At 55.7% G+C, this 19,309-nt stretch overlaps 3 protein-coding genes across 3 annotated transcripts; 1 reads left to right on the top strand and 2 right to left on the bottom strand.

The window, feature by feature from the left end:
- Nucleotides 1-1,725: 1,725 nt before the first annotated feature.
- BESB_021400 (FAD Malate-dehydrogenase (MDH-FAD)) lies at nt 1,726-5,849 on the bottom strand (the record flags this gene model as incomplete). The annotated part of the gene is made up of 7 exons (XM_029360849.1): nt 1,726-1,889; nt 2,330-2,462; nt 2,791-3,204; nt 3,460-3,546; nt 3,856-4,017; nt 4,399-4,718; nt 5,474-5,849. 7 exons carry the CDS (start codon nt 5,847-5,849, stop codon nt 1,726-1,728), a joined length of 1,656 nt encoding a protein of 551 aa, XP_029216208.1.
- A 3,384-nt stretch (nt 5,850-9,233) lies between these two features.
- On the top strand, nt 9,234-10,328 carry BESB_021390 (uncharacterized protein; the record flags this gene model as incomplete). The annotated part of the gene is made up of 1 exon (XM_029360848.1): nt 9,234-10,328. The coding sequence occupies one exon, from the start codon at nt 9,234-9,236 to the stop codon at nt 10,326-10,328; it is 1,095 nt and encodes a 364-aa protein (XP_029216207.1).
- A 1,787-nt stretch (nt 10,329-12,115) lies between these two features.
- BESB_021380 (ubiquitin carboxyl-terminal hydrolase) lies at nt 12,116-17,262 on the bottom strand (the record flags this gene model as incomplete). The annotated part of the gene is made up of 4 exons (XM_029360847.1): nt 12,116-12,240; nt 12,636-13,208; nt 13,698-14,073; nt 14,320-17,262. 4 exons carry the CDS (start codon nt 17,260-17,262, stop codon nt 12,116-12,118), a joined length of 4,017 nt encoding a protein of 1,338 aa, XP_029216206.1.
- Between the last annotated feature and the right edge of the window lie 2,047 nt (nt 17,263-19,309).

Here is a 19,309-nt window from a genome sequence, read left to right as displayed (position 1 = left end):
CGCTGACGGCGACACGACGCAGCTTGATGATGAGCCGTGGTCTAGGGTGGACAGCTCAACTCGGCATCTCGTGTCTTTGAGCGCAAACTGCCCGTGCGGCTGCATGAATGCTCTCTGGCCTGCAGCAAAAGAACTGCTTCGCAGTGGATACATGTTCCAGTAGATATTTCCAACCAGCAGATGGTCGCCAGCGCGACACTGACGTCCATACAGCAGCCACCACAGCAGGAGGCTTGCCGCCTGTTATTTCTCATACTTTGTCATCTGTTGCTATGGCTTTTCACATGGCATGTTTTTGTGATACCCCTTGTCCCGCACTGCTGTTCCGGCCTCGATCTTGGTCTATTCCAGCCGAAGAACAGGCGCGTGATGCATGAACCACACGCACTACGTGAGAGTATGCCAGCGTGCTAAGCCTAGCCCCATCAGAGGCGTCTGCATCTATATCGCCTGTGAGGCCCCGAAGGCCCAGGGCAAGTTAACTGTGTTCCCGCCGTGCGCCGAACGCGTGTACAACTCAAAAACATGTGCTGAAAATGCGGCAGTCAACGAGATGGTTCACAACACCCGTTCGTGACCATCCATGCCTGATGCTGCAACGAGCGCCCGTATCTATGAGACGGAACATCGCACACGCAGAGAGTAACCTGACCCGGAAAATACGACGAGAAGCTGACGCGTTTTCATATTCCTACGGTGACGCGCTGTGATGATGCAGCTGGCACGAACAACGACGTTGGGACAGAAACTCGAACGTACTCGCGCTGACCCCCCATTACTGGTGGCCTGAACTCAGAGTGGGTGTGGCAAAGGTCCTCCAAGTTTGTCATACACCAGATCTGGTGCGAGCTATGGCACCCTGAACTCAGGTCAATAGCCCGTACAGTAATAGCCGGGTTTCGACAGGTCGGGTATACTTGCTGTCTTGCGGCACATCGAGGTCATAGGTGGCACGTGATTCTCCGCTGGTGAAACTCATAACCCAACTCAACTAGCCATCTCCTGCATTTGTCCGGTGGCTTGCAACAACCATCGGTGTTCTGCACCAGTACGTCGCCGTCATTCGACAACGTTGCAAGTCGTCAGAAGTGTCAAATGACGGTGACGCGTGACAGTACAGTCGGATTCCATCATTGCCAGTTGAACCGAGACAACCGGTGCCCTCAAGCCAGGAAGCGTAGTTTGGTACCTTCGGACTATGAGACCGAGCGCAAAAAACGCATCCTTTAGCAGTCGTAACCTACGCGGCTCCACGAGCGCGCGGTTCGAAAACGTCTGTCCACCAGACATGGCGGCGCGAAATGCCAAACACCAATTATGGTCTCACAGACACGGACAGGCGCAAGGTAACAATATTTTACCGTCAGTTTTTTAGGTTGGTTGAAGCCTCATCTGACTGCGTGGTCCGCCGAGGATCACTTGGCCCGCTGACCGTCATAAAGATGTACTGGCAACCACCCAAGAAGCCTCGTCCACTGCGTCACGAACACCCAGGAGATTAATGCTAGAGAGCTGCTAGAACGGGTGTGACTAGAAATGCCTATCGCACACGAGAAGCAGCACCGGTGTAGGACAGCTGCCCTCTTCCGCTCAAAAACCCGCCGTCGCGCGACCCCGGGGGGATCGCAAGGGCATGCGAGAATCATTGAGGAGCAGAAGGCGGACCAGGTCCTAGGCGCAATACGAAAGCCGTCGGCGAGCGAGTCACGCCGTCGTCGGAGCAGCTTAGTACGTAACGGGGTATTCGCCTTCCAGAAGTGTCTGCCTGAAGAGTTTCTCGTCCACGGTCGCGCCCAGTCTCTTGCAGATGGTGCGCATGTCCAGCTCGGCATTTCCAAGGCAGGTGGTTCCTCCAGGGGACGGCGTAATGTTGAAAATGATGCCCGTGCCTGTGAGCAATGCACACATCCATCCGCATCGCTTCCGTGGCACTTGCGGAGCCGTATTGGAACATGCCCGCCGTGGCTAGAGTTCCCCGAAGCGTGGTTTACGCGTCCCTGTGATCCCTACGGTTCACGCCATCTAAGACGGCCGCGGGTGGCAGCGGTCGGCTCAGTTCTCACAGCAAATTGTACCGCGCTCTTCCATCCTTCGCCCGCTGCTCCAGCGAAACCGCCCATGCAATAGTGCCATATCCTACACAGTGCATGTGTTCGGCACGGGTATGTGCACCCCACGTATCTGGCCAGCGCAGCGTAGTGAACCCACCGCCCCGAAAAAAAACAAATAGCCGCATCAGTGTAAGCTGTACGTCGCACGCAGCGCCCTCCTTTTTTTTTCGGCTCGAATCTCACTAGATTCGAAATTTCCTGACAGTAACGTGTCTCACCTGGGTTGATTTTGCCTTCTCCGAGCAACAGCTTCTTCTGATGTTTGTCAATAAGCTGCGGTCGAACGCCACCGTAGCCTTTTGCGTAAGTAAGGTCTTCCGCCTTGATTGACGGAACGATTTTGCGGACGTCCTGCACCCATGTCGCCGCACCCACAATCTCGCAAGCTTAGCTCGACGTCAACGGGCAACCCGACGTGGTGCGCCTTCTCGCCACGCCGCGTCACTTCAAAAATGTTGGATGTACCAAGGTGTCAGCACGCAGTTCCAGGCTAAAGAGGAGCACGTATATTAGTGCTTTCTAACAAGTTGCCGCCGCACGCCTCCTGTTCCCCCCAGATTCTCTTGGATGAGGCAAATATGTTTCCTATCAGCGCTGCGTAACCAAATGCCGGAAAGCACTTTCGGCAATACGATCCGCAATGAATGCTAAAGTATTTGGTTTCCGCGACTGTACTTACGTTGGCGAAAAGGACGGTGTTTAACTTCGGAACCTCGAAGAGGAAGTTTCTCATGACGTAGTTGCGCATGTGAGACGTGCCGAGGAGATCCAGGTACACCTTAGCAAGATCAAAGTCGGGGTTTATAACTTGCAAGAAGTCGCTGATGGTGCTCGCGTTGTATCTTTCGAGCATGGGCAACGGGAGCGCTGTAGGTCCGAATCGCGTCTTGCCCACCGCCACGAGATCTGGGTCACCATGCACAGCCGCGAACGGGAGTCGAGGGTCCTGGCACGTGTAGACTTTGCCGTTGAGCATCTCCGGTGCAAAGTAAAAGCTGCCAGCCATAGGCAGACAACTGAAGTTCAGTCCGTAGCCCATACGCTGCGCCAGCAGGAGGGACTGCCCGCAGGCACTGACAACAACGAACCGCGCCTAAAGGGGAAAGGAAGCAACCGCACATACAGTCGCCAGAATCATGTTGAATTTGGACCACGTGTTGTTCGGTCTCAGCTCCCATGCCACAACATCCAGGCGTTCAAAAAAACCACGCTTACTGAGCTCGACGTATCTGTCTGTTCCACCAGCATGCACGCGGATGCCCGGCCAGCGTGTTCAGCAGTCTACGCGGCTTCACCCAATAGATTCAAGGGAGCAGAAATTCACCGATTTCTCCGCACTGAGCCTTACTCTTTCGGTGCCTCGGGTTGTTTTGATGTGGAAGGTGTCGCCATCATGCTTGAGCTCAAGCAGCTCTGTTGATGTGTGAATATCGACCTGCAACAAAAAAAATCGGGCGACAAGCACTGTATTCATCCGCAGCAAAATCCGCAAATGAAATTAACCAACGGGATGTGTGAATGGACACAGAGGTAAACCGGTGCAAAGCAGTTTATTTCGTTATCCGGATGCCTCAAGCTCTGCGTACATGCATCGCTGGTAAGGGGGCAAACCGGAGAGCGCCACACGGAATGTGCAACAAATCAGTAGTACTACTGGCAGCACATTTGCTCCCGAAACATCACACATGCACCCTGAACTGGGGAGAAAAGGCTAGAAACACTATGAAAGTCGTCGCAATCTTACTTGCTTCCCTGTTGCGCACTGTTTCGCCTGATCCACGAAGGAGGCAGCCAAGTGGAAGTAGTTGACGGCCGAATATTCGTTCGGAATAAAAATGGCAGCTGCAGAATCTGGTCGCAACGAATGGGCGTTTTTCATGCCGACTCGAGGCTCCACCTCAGCAATCTGCAGACACGGCAGGGGGCAAAAAAGTGCTTTCTTTTATTCCGTTGTGCGGGAACCTGATGAATCTGTGTGCTGGCCTTCGGTGAGCGTGCATGTACGGTGACGGTGACGCTGTACCAACGTCTCCTCCGTCATTCACGAATCTTGTCAGATATACTACCGCTTTTATCCTCACATAAATAATGTCTAACTGTTCAGTATTCAAGAGCTTACGTTCCCCTGGAACACATCGCTGCTTGATTCCCGTTTGCCATCGTGGCCGCTGTACACACGTCTGGTTCATGTTACACGCCGCGCCCCGCTGGAGATGTAAGGCACAGTGTGAAGGCAGCTGCTCTCGCGTGCCATGGCCTCTCTCATGCCTGTTGTCTATGAACGAACCTTCTTCTTGTCGATGAACTGCATGTTGGTGAAGACGTTCTTGAAGACATTGAACCGCTTCTCCATGAACTCGCATTCCGTGTCACCAATGGCGAGCGCCATTTTCTGCATCCTTTGCACCACCGCGTCTCTCTCCGCCGGAGGCAACTTGGTTGCGTAATTTCGGAGCATGTCCGCTTGACGTTTCACAGTCCTTGCCTTCTCAATTGTGTAGTTCGTCTCAATATCTCCGCAGTGAATCGTCTGAGAGTTGTTGCGCGGGCACGAGGCGACGACCGCAAACGAAGGGCGCCTCTCGACCAGACCAATCTTTTTCAAATCTGCGAAACGAGTGTTAGGGACATGAAATGCAGACTCCGGCGTCTATCCAGACACTCCCTTGTGTCTCGACACATCCGCACGTTCGCCCACTGCGGCGACGTTTGCCGTGCTCATTCCACACCGAAAATGTCATATCCTTCATGTTACCATTTCAGCGGCTGTTGCGTAGGCCCGGATATTCGCGTGGGAGTCGCCCCGTCCACAGAGGCCGGCCCTTCGCGAGCTACTCCCGGGCTGGAGAAAGAGACGCGAGAGACGACACACGCAGAAGTTGGAAAATGCCAAGTTCTGGGACTAACGCGGACGACAACGAAAATGGCGTGCGGACACATGTGGCCGGGACAGTAGTCCGGCCCCGCCACAGGCACGTTTACGAACAATCTGCAGCAATCCTGTCGAGCCGTCTTCGACGCTCAATCTCTGGCTCTCGTAGTAAACTGAGCCCCTGATAGGCGCGCGTTGGCTTGCAGCAAATGGCACACGCCTACTGCAGATGCATACGCAGGCATGCTTGGAAACAAGTGTAGGAAGGTGCAAGCGACGGGAGGGCCCGATCCATTCGCGAACCCAGTAACATAGTGAGCGGACTCCCGCGGCCGAGTCGACAACAAAGCGCACTCAGAAGCGTGCGTGGGGAAAAAGAGTGTCGGCAGTACAGTCAGCACTGTTTGCCACAAACGGGTTTAGCGTTTAGACCGCATCGCAGTATCGCTTCACTACACATGGCGCCTACAAATTGAGCGTCTGGACGTACCTGTGAACTTGCAAAGCTCATAGAGCAGCGCCGTTCCGGTAACTCCACCGCCGACAATGAAAACGTCGTACACGTCTGCGGAGTGACGTCCCGTCGAAATACCATGGCTCTTAGACTGAGAGGGCGCTGCGCCGGCCGCCGCGGACGGAGGCGCCTGCTGCGCCGGAGCCGCTGCAGCATCAGGAGTTCGACTGGCTGGAGACGCCGCCGTCGCTGATCGTGCAGCGTTGGCAGAGGAAAACCAACGAGTACACGAGCTCCGCAACTGTGAGCTGTGGGTCAACAGGAGAGGAGGCAACTGCCGACGACTATTAGAAGAGAGCAGAGACCCTCCAGGGGCTAGGGCACTCGTGAGATAGCGGAGGGCGGCCGCCATTTTGACTGGGAACAGGTTTGCAAATCCGCGATCCGAGACAAACAGTACAAGTCACACCCAGGACCCGTGAATTCGATGGGGGTCTGCCGGGGTTAAGAAATCCACTGCACCTGCGCCGCTTCCGGGGGGTTTCCAGCATGCAGACACCGCACACCCGAAACAATGAACCGGCGATGACGGCGCTAATGTCACTCCACACAGAGTGTGCCCTAGTAAAAAATGCAGATGAAGGCGCACAAGTGCTAAACAGACAAAGTGAATCCTTAGGGTAGCATACTTCGTGCCAACAGTAATGCGACCCGCCGAGAGACAGGTCGGGTGGGGCGTGGCCAAGAGGGAGCAAGAAAAGGTCTAGGGGAGGCGGGGGAACACAGGAGATGACGAGCTGGGTCCAGAGGAAACACTCACGAAAAAAAAGACTCGACGCCTGAAGAAAAGACTTCCGCAGAAAAGGAACTTGGAACACGCGCGGCAGAAGAGCAAATACTACGCGGGCACCAGCAGCGGCTACAGAAGGTGGCCTAGCAGTGAGATCCACGAGCGGCGCCGTGGTCCGCCGGCGATCAGGGGAGACCAGGACGGAAACAAATATCACAAAGCACGCCTTGACTCCGGGAGCTGATGTCGGCGAAAAGTGCTGATCCCTCGGCGCCGAAAACAAGGTCCTATGTTGGAAGTCCTACGTATTCAAGGATAGGCATGGGGCAGCTGCACAGCCGCCTGCAGCCTCTACTTTGCCAGCCTCGATGCCGCAAGTATGCATGCGGGAAAAAGGCGAGCCGGGCTTGAACGAGTGCCTCAGGGCTAAGTCTTCAGTTAGTCATCACCATGTGGATGCAGAATGCCCTGTGTTTCTAGCTCTATTCATAGAAAAGTGGTGTCGAGGGTTTCATTTCTTACACCAACCAAAAACGTAACGCCGCAAATCCAGAGGCCCCTCCCTGCGCAGCCTCGCTAACGCTCATAGTGTGCTCTGGGTTCGTAGGATAAGGAACATGACACAGTTTCACACTTAGAAGCAAAACACCGGAGTCACTGTCCTGTATTCGAGGAGCTTTGTTGTGGTGAGCAATATGACGACCGAAGCGTGATACAGCATGAAGCCCTGTTCAACAACGCGACATGCAGGCTGCATACGAGTACTTCCCGTCCACGCCCTCAGCCTTAGCGCGGCCGATCTTGAACAAGGAGTCGATATCTTCAAGCGCCGTCAGCGAATTATGTCTCCTGCCAAAGACCACGATCGTTACTTGTAGAGTCCACGGTAGCTCGTTCCACGCCCCCGCCCTCTACCCTTGAGCTGCCGACCGCGAAGTAGATACAGCAGGTGTCCGCTTGCAGCGGCGCTGCCGTCATACTGACGCACATCGAACCGGCTGAGGAGCCCCCGCAACTCGTGACCGAAGTCATTCGTAGAGGGACATCGTGTGGAGAGCTAGAAAGCCATAGGCAGCTCGTGAGACGAAGCAATGAAATGGGCGTCGCTTCACTCGCAGCAAAGGGGTGCACGTCGGTACGTGAGTAGCAGAGCTCGTCCGTGAGTATCAGAGGACGCTCCGGGGCTTCTGCGCGGTGTGGGTGATCGTGTAGATATGTCATTGCTCAGAAGTGGCGTCTCCACTGGTGGTGTTTTTTGCTCTCCGCTGATGAAGGGAAAGCATACCTTCGACAGCGAACTGAGTAATGCGGTTTAGTAGCAGGCCTGTGAGCAGCGTTATTGTGCAGGGTTCTGTTTCGGCCTTGATTCATTCATGCACAATGGTGCGCTATTTTCTGCGGGAGATGGCACTAGAGAAGTTCTATGGTGTCAGCAAAGCAGGCTTGCTCGTTAAATGGCTGGAAGAAATCGGTGCGCGCATCGTACTCGCGAGGTGACTGTATGCACAGTGGCGAGAGGACGTGTGCGCTTATGGAAAAGGAGAGGTGGAACGGCAGATTTTGCAAAAGTACTGGGTCCGTGGTATCTACGCACAATAGCTTTTCAGCACTTACCATGGATATCATTCCTGGCATCGCCTGCATCCATCGGCAAACGAGCGTGTCAGTAGGAATGCCAGTCAAAAGTGTGTCCATGACTGGTGCACTCTGTCGGCAGCAAGAAACCTGAGTACAGGACGTTAATGGACATGCGCTGTTCACGTGGCCGGGTGTCGTCTGGCCAGCAGGGGCGACGATCCGGATGTCTGATCCCTCGAGGTAGCCCCACTGCGATACTTGCGGCATCTTCGCGTTGTGCCGGTCCCCACAAATAATACTATGATGTATCAGCATGTAGTAGTAATTAGAGGTTGGCCGCTCTAGGCATGGCTTCAAGTCTTCTCCTTCCATTGTATGAAATTGCACGGATGTCAACTGTGCGATGGTGTGCGTCTCATGGGACCGCAGGGGCCAGATTGCACAAACACGGGGCGCCGACCTGAAATGCAGCTAACGCATGAAATTTCGGCTGGTTGAACAGCGATTGCAGGCGTTCTGCGGTTTGAGACACCTCAGGCGCCCACTCTCCCGCCCGTGCCAGACGGGTATGTGGTTGTCGCTATTCGTCGGGGCAGGAAGGCGAAAGCACAAGCGACACCGGGCTGGTTCCCCTGTTGTAGACATCGTGAGAAGCTTGCGACGGACAGACATAGTCGGCCCCACAATGCTCATTATTTAGTTGCTGAACACATGTGTTCAAACGGAGCAATGAATCGGGTAAGACACCCCTTGGAAAGCCGGCAACAAGACTGAATTACTGTTGCTAGCTGCTTCAACGTGTCTGACTGACGAGCACGAAGGCTTAGTGGCTGGCACACGACTGCAAGCACCGTGAGTTGGCGCATCTTTGAGGGAGGAACAGGTGCAGGCAAGTAGTCTCAAGACTTCTCTACCAATGGTAGAAGCTCTTCTAGAACTCTACGCTCTCGGTGTCTTGATCTCTACGAGTAGTCGTCTTTCGGGTTGATCTTGAGCGTCGATGGTTCTGGCGAACCAGACTCCAACTACCCGTCTGCGCCGCGCTGAGTGCTGCTTCCTCATCAAGCGAAAAACATGTGGAAAGGCGATTGTCGAAAAACGGCCCAGTTATGGCGCTGGTTCATTTGCTTCGCTCTGGTGAGCCAGGCTGCCTTAGCTCTGGGTCTCCACGCCGGGCCAAGGCCGCGCAGGACTATGACTCGTTTCGAGCGTCTGATAGCGGACGAGGGCAAAACTTCAACTGCCAACCGCTCTGCTGATGAGACCAACACTACGACGTGGAGGAGCCGGTATGAGCCGTTTCTCGGTGTGAGTGTCCCTAGCGGAGAGAGGCCGCGGCCAGACGTGGGTCTTGCGAGCGGTTACAATCCACTTCTTCGCTCTAATACCTACGCGTAGCCATATAGAGCTCCCATTGGCGTGCCCCACATGGATTATTCTTCAAGCGAACTACCCAGTGTACCTGAGGAGACGGATGAAGAGTACGCTGAAAGACTTCAAAAGTGGGTGGACTCCGCTGCAACGCACCTTGGGACAGCTAAGGCGCAGGCGACACGTGATGAGGAGCTGACTGATGAAACCGGCCTGTGGGAAGGTCACTCCTTTTCGAAACCGATGCCCTCTGCGATCACCGCGGATGAAGAGCCCGGGGGTGCTAGGCAAGAGGAGGAGCTCTCTCCGCATCCGAGGTCCTCTGCGATTACCGCTAAAGAAAAGCAGCGAGCTGCTGGGCAAGATAATGACCTCTCTCCTGAACCGGCGCCATCGGCGGGTACCGGAGAAGAAGAACAGGGGAGAGGCGGGCAAGATAACGATCTTTCTTCTGAACTGACGCCATCTCGGGGTACCGGGGAAGAAGAACAGGGTAGAGCTGGGCAAGGTAACGACCTTTCTTCTGAACTGGCACCATCTCGGGGTACCGGGGAAGAAGAACAGGGGAGAGCTGGGCGAGAGGCTTTGCCAACGGTTCCTGCTATCCCCATAACAGAAGCGCAGGAAGGTACTAGGCAAGACAGCCAACTCTCTGCAAGGCACTCGCCCACCGGAACGGACGGGGGACCTCACGTAGAGGTGTCAGAAGAAAAAGGGGATTTGAACGGCCTAGAGTCTGACCAACAGAATGGGACGCCGACAGTTATTCAGCAAAGCCGCGATCAGTCAGCAGCCGCGCGGCAGCAGGTGGTTGCTTGCCTAGATAAGCTGCAGAGTGCTCCGACCGCAGTCGACCCCAAGAAAGTCTGTGGAGGAGCAAAGAATGGCAGCTTTGACAAGTGTGTTGAACGAGTAACGCATTGGATTCAAAGTGGAAGCCTTGATTGTTTGCTCGTGAATTTTGAAGTGGAGGCAGCCGGAGGAAGGTCATTGACCGTCGTATTACCTGAGAATGCAAGCGAGTTTCTGTACTTCGCTCGGCTCTACCAGGTCCTTAAGAGGGGGCCATGTCGTGACTTACCTAACGAAACAGAATTTGGGCGAGCCGTGGCAGCGTCAATGTATACCACACCAGAGGCGCTGGGGCGCTGACCTGCAGACCGCCACGCGGTGAAAGAGAAAGTCAACCTTCTCCTCGCATATGAAAGACTGGCGCGTCTCCTGTTTCACTTTGCTCACTGGCTTACTGCTCATCCCGTTAAGCTTAGCTTCCTCAACCAGGCTTGCCGTGTTCATAGCCTCTGCAGAAGGCTAGTCAGCAGGATCATGCGCCCGTTTCCGCTGGGGGGGAAGCTACGCCTCCACCGGCGACAGTCAAGTGGTTTGAGTCGTTCGTCAGGCGCCTTGCCCCGCGTAGAGGCTCTCGTGTGGCACCTGCTCTGGCTTCTTTCGTAGCTCAGGCTTTCTTGTCTTCCCTCCCTAGAACCTCCGCGGATGCGGCACAGACAGAAGCGACTGAGGTGAAACCGCAAACCGCCGGACCCGCTAAACTGCCGGTTCGTGGTCGCTGGCGCAGGTTCATGACCTACGTCGGAAGACGGGTTGGGGATCGGTGGCAGAGATTGAGAGGGAGGCGTGCGTAATGACTTTGAGGATCTCGCAGTTACCTGCCCTCTGCCGCAGTCCGAATGCATACGCATGTCACTGCACGCGTGATGCACATCGCACCAGCGGTCTCGTTTGCCTTCACGTCACCCGTCGGTCCACTTGCGCAGCGTAACGCCAAAGCGCTGTTCGAGTTATATTTTCTGGGTCGGATCCAAATGTTACGTGCGTGCGGTGGCGACTAAACATGACTTTGTAGCGGTAGATGGCGTTAGACGGTACAAGGACTTAAACTGCAGCTGGACGCTCCCGCCTCAGGGAGCCTCTGGAAAGCTGCAGGCATTCGTGGGGGAGGCAGCAGCGCACACTTTCTTCACTTCTCAACTTCCGCTTGGCACATTCAGCGACACTGCATACACATTTGTTGAGCACAGCGCCTTCGACCAGAGGAAGTCTCATGAGAACGCTGCGTCGCACAGCATACACATTTGGACGACGTAGTGGAAGCTCGCCTGCCGGCAAAGGCCCCGTCACTTTTATGCGCAGGAAAACAAATGCACCACAAATGTTGAACGTCCAGGGGAAGCTCGTTCGCGAGAAGCACCCGAATGGCACGTTACCCTCTGTCAGACGTGACTGCATGAAGTTCAGAGTTTTTAAGATGACAGATGGAAACGTGCATATACAACACGTTCGTGTGTAAAACTGCCAAGCGCACGGCAACCCAACAGAGAGATGACACTCGCGTGGGCGCCGCTTACGACGTATCCTTCGCAAATGCGTTCGCGAATATCTTCGCGGAAGCTCTGCCAGACTGCTCGTAAGAGCTGTCAGACGATCCGGCGCAAGCTGTACTCTTGCGTCGGACATTGATGATTCGTGGAGCTATTTCGGGTCGTCAAGAGACTCTTATTCGCCAGGTGGCCCCCGCACACGTCGAGGAGAGGGCGCCACAAGCAGCGGCGTGCCGTGCAGAGCAAAGACTGGGACGCGCCGTCAATTGGTCCCCCAATTTGCGAAACAATCCCCCCGTCGGGGCAGGGCCCTGGTTGGTTTGCGGGCTGACTGGATGTGACAGAGGGAGATACTCGCAGCTAATCCTATGGCATCCGCCGTGAAAGTCATGCACTGCGCAATTTCCTTGTGACACCGCGCTGCCAACGCGAAACCGGGACCCCACGGACGCGCCCAGCTTCGGCTGCGGCGAAAAACCTTGCGTTGCTCAGTTTTCCCTCCTCTGCAAGCGACCGAGCTCGGTCGCGCAGTTTGTAACGATCGTTGCCGGGACTGGAAATATCCAGGAAGAGCAAAAATGCGGCGAACGCTGTTCCCCCTTAAAATATAGCCGGCGGGGCAACCTGGTAGAACAAAAGATACGGCTCTGTCGTCATCACGTCCTCCACCTTGACAGCTTCCACGGAGCTATCAGACACTCGGACGAACGCCGCGTTAGCCGCACCTGCACCACACAGACGTCGCAACCCCAGTAGAAACTCGTGAGTGACTTACTCACCGTCTAATTGTGCCTCGACATGCTGAGGGCCTGCGAAACATATTTTCCGAGTGACGCAGCGAATCTGAGGCTTTGCAGGCCACAGATTGGTGCCCAGAGGCCCACCCATCACGAGTCGGCGTAGCCGTATGCCTCTCGATCGCTGGAACATCTACATGTCGCAACAACGCCTGCGGGATACACACACTACACGTTCGCTGATGCAGCGAAGCGGAGCAAACGTGGCGGTGCGGTACAGAACGCAGCAGTCAAAGAACACATGGCGATGTCTGGACAGCAGCATAGAAGGTCACTCCTTCAGTATACCGCAGCGCTAGAGAGAAGATTCTGTATCCTCTCACCTAGGAAACGACTCTGGCGCAACCACGTGGAGAGCCTGCCTGCGCGCCACGTTTGGTGTGCTTCGTGCGCCTCTCTTTCGTCGGAACAGCCATGTTCCCGGTACTGGCGGCACCCCTCGTCTTGTGTCGCTTCTTCCGTCTCTGGGGGCATATCAAGGTTGTCGAGCACTTCCCCTCCCCCGCCGGCGCCACTCGCGCTGTGCGTACTCGCCGAGTTAGCGACATGTCGACGGCGACCAGTGTCAGCAGCCGACCCGACATTCGCGGCATGTCCCTGTCGTTGTCCGGCTATGAGGGAGTCGCCTGGCCCCGTGGATGTCGCTGTGCAATCACCACCAGCCGAGAAAGCCGTCGTCACCTCGGCCGACGGTGACTCGGTGCCTGAGCCATTGTTGCATCCACTCGGCGTGGAGATCCGCGTCTTTGAGTCACAATCGAAACCCTCAAACGATATGTCTTCTCCCACATTGGCGCAGAAGCTCTGTAGCAAAGACCGGGCACCGGGGCCTGGACCGAAGGCACACGCATCCCACCGCCGGTAGCACACAAAGTGCCCAGTGGAGGCCGAGGATCCTGTCGAAACGCACACAACACCACGTAAGCGAAAATGTTCATACTGGATACAATGTATGGTTTCTGAGTGGAGCTCACATTCAGAAGGCACCACCACGCACTTCAGTCGGATGAGGTTAGCGGGCCTTCCGCGTAATCGATGCAGGCACCCAGCACAGCCTCCAAAGCAACAGAGACCAGAGTACTAGCGAGAACATTCCAGATCGTACATTTGAACCGGTTTGCACCCCCGGGTCGGACTCGAAAATGGACATTCCCACGGCAGACCATGTGGAGACGCTACACGACCGGGGGATTGGCTGCCCGCTGTCACGCTGACGGCCGGTCCCTGCAACAATATGTACAGAATGATACACTCTCGAACCTCTCGCCTCCACAGCTAATGGCAACACTGCTGTCACCAAGAACTGTCAGCCCGTCATGCTCATAATACACCATCTATCACGAAGTGCCGTTGACCCGTGCAAGTACGCCGTCTCTTCGCCCTACCCAGATGTGTGACGACTGCCCTCAGCTCGTACAAACGCCCATCCGCCCCGGACTCTGGCTGCGATCGTTTCGGCCCTGTGCTCGTCGCTCGCCTCCCGGAGCTGCTTGGAGACGTAGCCTCTTGGAATCCTCGTATTTTGGCGGTTGAATGAACCCACGTCGGGCATGACTCATGGACTTCAAACATTCGAGTGTCCTGCGTCATGCGGTGGGGGAGTTCGTCAATCCCGTTGCCCGCGAACGAAGATGCCGAGCTGTCTCTCGCATTCTCTGCTGCAGGCCCGAAGAGGACAAACGCATCGAACGCAAGAGGAAAGGAGCAGCGTTCGGCGAGCTTGTAAATTCGGCCATACGGTGTCGTAGCAAGGGCGTTTACCTGTAGAAACAAGCAACGTATGATGGCACATTCACGCGTTCAAAACCGTCGCGTTCTCTGGATATTTCAGAGGCGTTCGATGTTGCTGCTTTCCATCCGACGAGTGCTAGAGAGCAGCCTGTTTACCCCGCTGCCGACCACCGGAGGGAACAACGCAGATGAGGGAAATCCATCCGGGTCAGCCGCATCCAAGCGTAAAGTGACAGCTCGTCGAGCCCTCCTCCTGCTTGGAACAACGTCACATACCTGAATAATGAGCACTTGCGGCAGCCGCTGCACCCTTTGGATCTTTTCCTTTGACCGCCGAACTGTGGTCCAGAGCTCGCCCGCGCGAAGCTTCAAGGCTTCCAGCGTCGCTTCCCAGTCTCCGGCGTTGGCAGGATGCCTCACCGGCGCCCGCAGCGGCTCCTTCTCCATGTTACCTGAACGCGGTGTCGCGTCTGCCGCAGTGGTGGGATCTCCGCGCCCAGCTTCGGGCTCTTTTTTTTGTTGGGAAGAAACGAGGTTAAATAATTGCCAGAGCGTGACCCGCCGCTTGACGTGTGCACGGACCATGGATGCCGGCAGCATCCAAATAGGAGAAAAAAAACTCGGAATTAACGATGTAGGCACTGCGTGCTCACTGAACCGAGGCCAAACCGACGGGGGCACGAATGTACCATAAGCCGAAGCGGCACCGTCGTGCAAAAATGGCTCTTCACGCTCTTCACTGCCACTGACGCCAGACGTACGCTGACCGAGCCCACGCGGAGGACGGACGCCTGACGCTGGAGCCCTCGCCCCCCGTGTACCACACACAGCCTCTGGATCGACAAGATCTTCACGTTGAACGACACACCCTGGCGAACAGTGAGGAACGATAGACAGGACGGCATCCTTCTGCAGCTGCAACTGAAGACTGCGAAAGGTTACCAACGCCGAGCAGTACAAACATTCTACGTGATCCACCCGCTGTGGCCGAAACGAAGCACGCACGAGATCCTCAACGGAGGCAGGGCCCGACCAAAAGCCAAATTTTCGGGTGGTCTCCAAAGACAGCTGCAAACATGAGAATGGAAGCAGCCGCTGTGGCGTGCGGTATCCGCACACCAGACAGCAGGTGAATTCTGCGAGTGTGCCCGAAAAAACGTCGCGAAGATGAGGAACCGGCGCTCGTCGAGACGCGGGAACTTGACCCTGCATCGGCTTCGATTGCTTGTGAGGTGTGGACCGCCCTCTCAAATTGGAACCGGCGCCAGCTGGCGACTGCTCATCATCTTGAGGTCTCTCTACCACTGAGTCGGTGAGTCCTGGAGCAGCTTCAAACTGCTGTTTGACCGGCCCGAACTTCTCAATCAGCTCAGCAGATGGTGCTGCCTTGGCTGGGTTTACGCTCTCACCGCAGTCGTCGCGTGCCGTGGATTCTTGCAAATACACTGACAGATTCTGTCCTTCCTTTTGCCGCGATGTTCGGCTGCATTTCGTATGAGGGATAGAGTCGGAAATGGTACTCTCAAGACCGACTGAGAGCCCAACACAGAGCTGTTCAGCAGCATGGCAGTCATCATCGAGCTCCTCCAAGAGTGCCTGCAGAAACTCGTGTGCGTCCTGCTCTCTTATAAATAGATCTCGGTTCCCCGCCAGTCCCAGATGAGGGACATCGCCGGGAAAGAGGTGCCGCATGGCGTTACTGAGCTGCCGGTACACTGCAGGCGCCATCCCGTGTTGCCTCGCCGAGTTCTGACCTCGGTGGTCCCTCACAATTCGGCGTCTCTCCTGTTCCAGAATCCCCGAGCTCAACCTCGCTGCCCCGCGTACTGCTTCTAAGACCTGGCCAGCGGCACAGCGCCAAGCGCAAGGGGGGATCCTCTGCGTCCCCTGAGATGGCAATTTCTCTACCCTCTCCGGAGAGGCGTCCGGTGCATCCGGCCTCTGAGCTTCAGTCCTGGAAGCAGCCATACGCGCAAGCCGCCAGAGGAAGTCGAACACCGAAATTGGTGCCTTTTCCGTAACTACGAGCCGCCTGCCTTCCTCCAACACGACGTACAAATCCGCTCGGTTGCTATCGATATTCTGTCTCTCCCCGCCGTTGTCGTGGTGACCTGCGGTCGACGCGCACTCGACGGGGAACGCCACCCCTCCGCCAACCTCTCCACATCGCTGCAATTGGTCGAGATTTCCGCGGGATTTTCCCTGTGCCTCACACGGAGACCAGTCGCGCGAGGCAAGTAGCAAGCCTGACACAGACGGCATGGAGAGACCACGGTTCAGTGTCATCAGACACGTCAACAAGAGGTGCGGAAGCTTTCCAGGGCCTGGAGGCAGAGTGTACGTCTCTTGGCAGACAGGACGGCCATCATCGGGGCGGTCTGAGCTTGGCTTCACTGCGAGGCGTGCATATGTGCCGTCGCATCCCACTGTCGTCCCATCCTTGCGGGATCCAGCAGGTGAATAATGCTTTGTGTCCGCCTCTGCATCTGGGTACAAAGAAGCCGATGACGGCAACATAAGGCAGTTGGGGAGACATTCCCGAAGCAGCTTGAGGTACGCTAGAGCATGGAGAAGATCTAATAGTGGCGTGAGTGAAGCCAGCGCTTGAAGCGATGCCGAGAGGAAACAGAAGGAAGAGGGATTGAGGAGCGGAAGAGGAAGGAGTCCTTCGCCAATGCTGGCCTGTTGGTGCTGCAGTTGTCCCGTCCAGAGAGCCGCGAGAAACGGAGGAAAGGGCATCAGGGCAGGAGTCCATGCTTCCGTAATCTCATCATCTGAGATGGTAGCGCTAACGCCGTGAGGCCCAGTCTTTGGACCACAGAAGGTCTTCTCTCCCGTCTGGGCCTTGCACTCGTCCCCTTCGCACGGTGTGTTAGCGACTACGCTAGCGTCCACCCCTCCGCCGCCCATGCCCTCCCCCGGCCTTGCCGGCAACGCTCGGCTGAGCGGTTCGCTTCTAACGCCTCCTCCTCCGTGGCTCTCCCCACATTGAGTCCTGTTACGCGGCGCCGACCGCAGAGCGTCTGCCCCCCCACCCACCTCAGCAGGACGCCCGAGCTGTGGAGACGCGCTGTTCATATTGAGCGCGCAAACAGCGGCAGCATCGTCTGCAACACAAGCCTCGACAGAGACGTCTGAGGTGGATGCTGACGCGCGGAAGCCGTCGCTTCTGGACTGGCTGCGTGTGACCTCAGTTTCATCGCCGCCATCCAACTCCATATTCTTGCGCCTTCATGAGACGTATTAAAAATCATCCGACACGGTTTTGTCACTACATATACACAAGGCACTGCACGGGGCTTCTACGACTCTCCTGGAGTTCCTGTCGCACCGCTGTTTCGTGAGACGAGCCTGCAAGTCGCAGGGAATTACGCTTCCCTGATGACCTAGAATCATCAAACTTTTGTTCGACAGCAGCTCAAATTAGCGCCTAGAAATACAAAGGGACGCTTCAACGAATCCCATGTCTCTCAGAGGCCAGGCATGACGCGGTGAGGAAAACCGGGAGTACGAAAAAGATGAACGCTGCCCGCCCGCAACCCAAAACATCCTCGTGGTAGGGATAGGTAATGGTACGCCGACCTTGCACTTACTTCGCGCACGAATCCCTGGTATGCAACTCACTGTATACACAGGTTGCTTTGTTTCTTGGGCAGGCAAGAATCGCTGACACAGGATCAACATGGTCCTCTATGCACTAGTAGGGCGGAACTCAGGCCAACTTTGTCCGCGCGTATTATTTACTTGCGTCGGCATCACCCGCATCAGGCAAGCCCTGTCTTGTCTCCGTTCTCTGAAGTCACTCCCTTCCCTCTTTGGAGACGGCGACACCTCCACTTGCGGTCAGTTCACCATTGTTCGGACGACAGCAATCCTCTGCCTGCTGCGCAGGGACCAGTGCCCGCAGAGGAAAAGTACGCGTCCTGTTTTAACGAGCTGGATCCCTCACAGGTAGCTGCTTTGATATCTTGTGCGTTCGCCCCTGATGCGGCTCCTAATGGGTACCATATAGCTGTGCAACCCGCCCATCAGAGCTGCGAGCCTCTGGCGGGCCGCGTCTCCTGTGACAGTTTCTTTTGGTAACCCAAAGCCAGCTCTAAGAAAACTGTGCCTGGGTCCAAATTGCAAGTTTGCTGGGGCTGTGTCCACCCCAAGAAACAAGACAAGCTTGCGCACGGGCGGACGCAGAGCAAATATTCGAGTTTTCCGCTGAACACCTCTCGCCTGCCGAGCTGCCGTAGGAGGAGGGGGCCCGCACGTATTCAGTGTCGGATGTGGCTGACAACGTTTACGCCATCCGCGGTATTATACTCGCGCGTCTGGAAGGAGCCGACGGGAGCCTAAACCCTAAAAACTCAACAGAGACGTCTGAGATGGATGCTGGCTCAAACGCCTCGGACCGCCCTGGCGATGATCATACGGCATTATTCAGTAGTGATGACAAACGAGATGCAGGATTGCCCCAAACGCACAGCATAGTCGAACACGACACCTTACTGCAAGAGGCACGGAATGGCTGAAAACGTGAGCTCTACGGCAGGTGAGACCATCGTGTGTACAAGATCCGGGTCTGCCATACAGGAAAAGCGCAGAGTATGCCGCTGTGGTTCACATTCAGCTGGCAGGGTCAATTTGACAGTGGCAATCAGGGCGAAACAGCATACAGCGCTGTGAGAGAGCACAAGCAAGGAGATAGAATAGGCACCGTTGAGCTTGGCAGAAACTCAAAACAATTGCCAATTACCGTAACCGCGCTCGAGCAGCATGTGTGTCCTGTTGCCGCTCACATCAGCACAATACGCGGTCGCATCGGGTCAAAAAAAAACCACATGCGCTTCGGGTCGGCAGTTGGATAAATTGGGTGTGCAACGCTCAATTTCGAGTGATCTAACAAGGGTTTCCATCGCCTTTCCGGGGTAGCGAGCGAATCGATTCTCTGTGCATGCGGTTCCACGTCCGGCTCCTCAAGGCATGCATGGTTGCAGGATTTCAGTTGAAATCCTTGTACAGTGTTTCCCTTACACGAAAGTTAAAAGTGGAATCTGGGTGAGCAGTAGTCTTCAGCAATGCCTGGATTCGCCAACAGCGTATCGACATACAGCGTTATGAATGAAACTAAGCGCTCGTTTCGGGTCTGTCCTAGTTGTTTTGAGGCTCGAGAGCCTCTGCTCGCGTACGCGTGATCAAAGCAATTACGCACAATTAAAACGGAAAGCCGAACGTATGTGCACAGACTTCTGTCGCGTCGATTTTCATTGGTGGCCAA

The sequence above is a fragment of the Besnoitia besnoiti genome, chromosome XI (assembly GCF_002563875.1).
Source record: "Besnoitia besnoiti strain Bb-Ger1 chromosome XI, whole genome shotgun sequence".
NCBI lineage: Eukaryota > Apicomplexa > Conoidasida > Eucoccidiorida > Sarcocystidae > Besnoitia > Besnoitia besnoiti.
The sequence above is the reverse complement of the archived record's forward strand: the minus strand, read 5'-3'. Positions and strand labels throughout refer to the sequence as shown.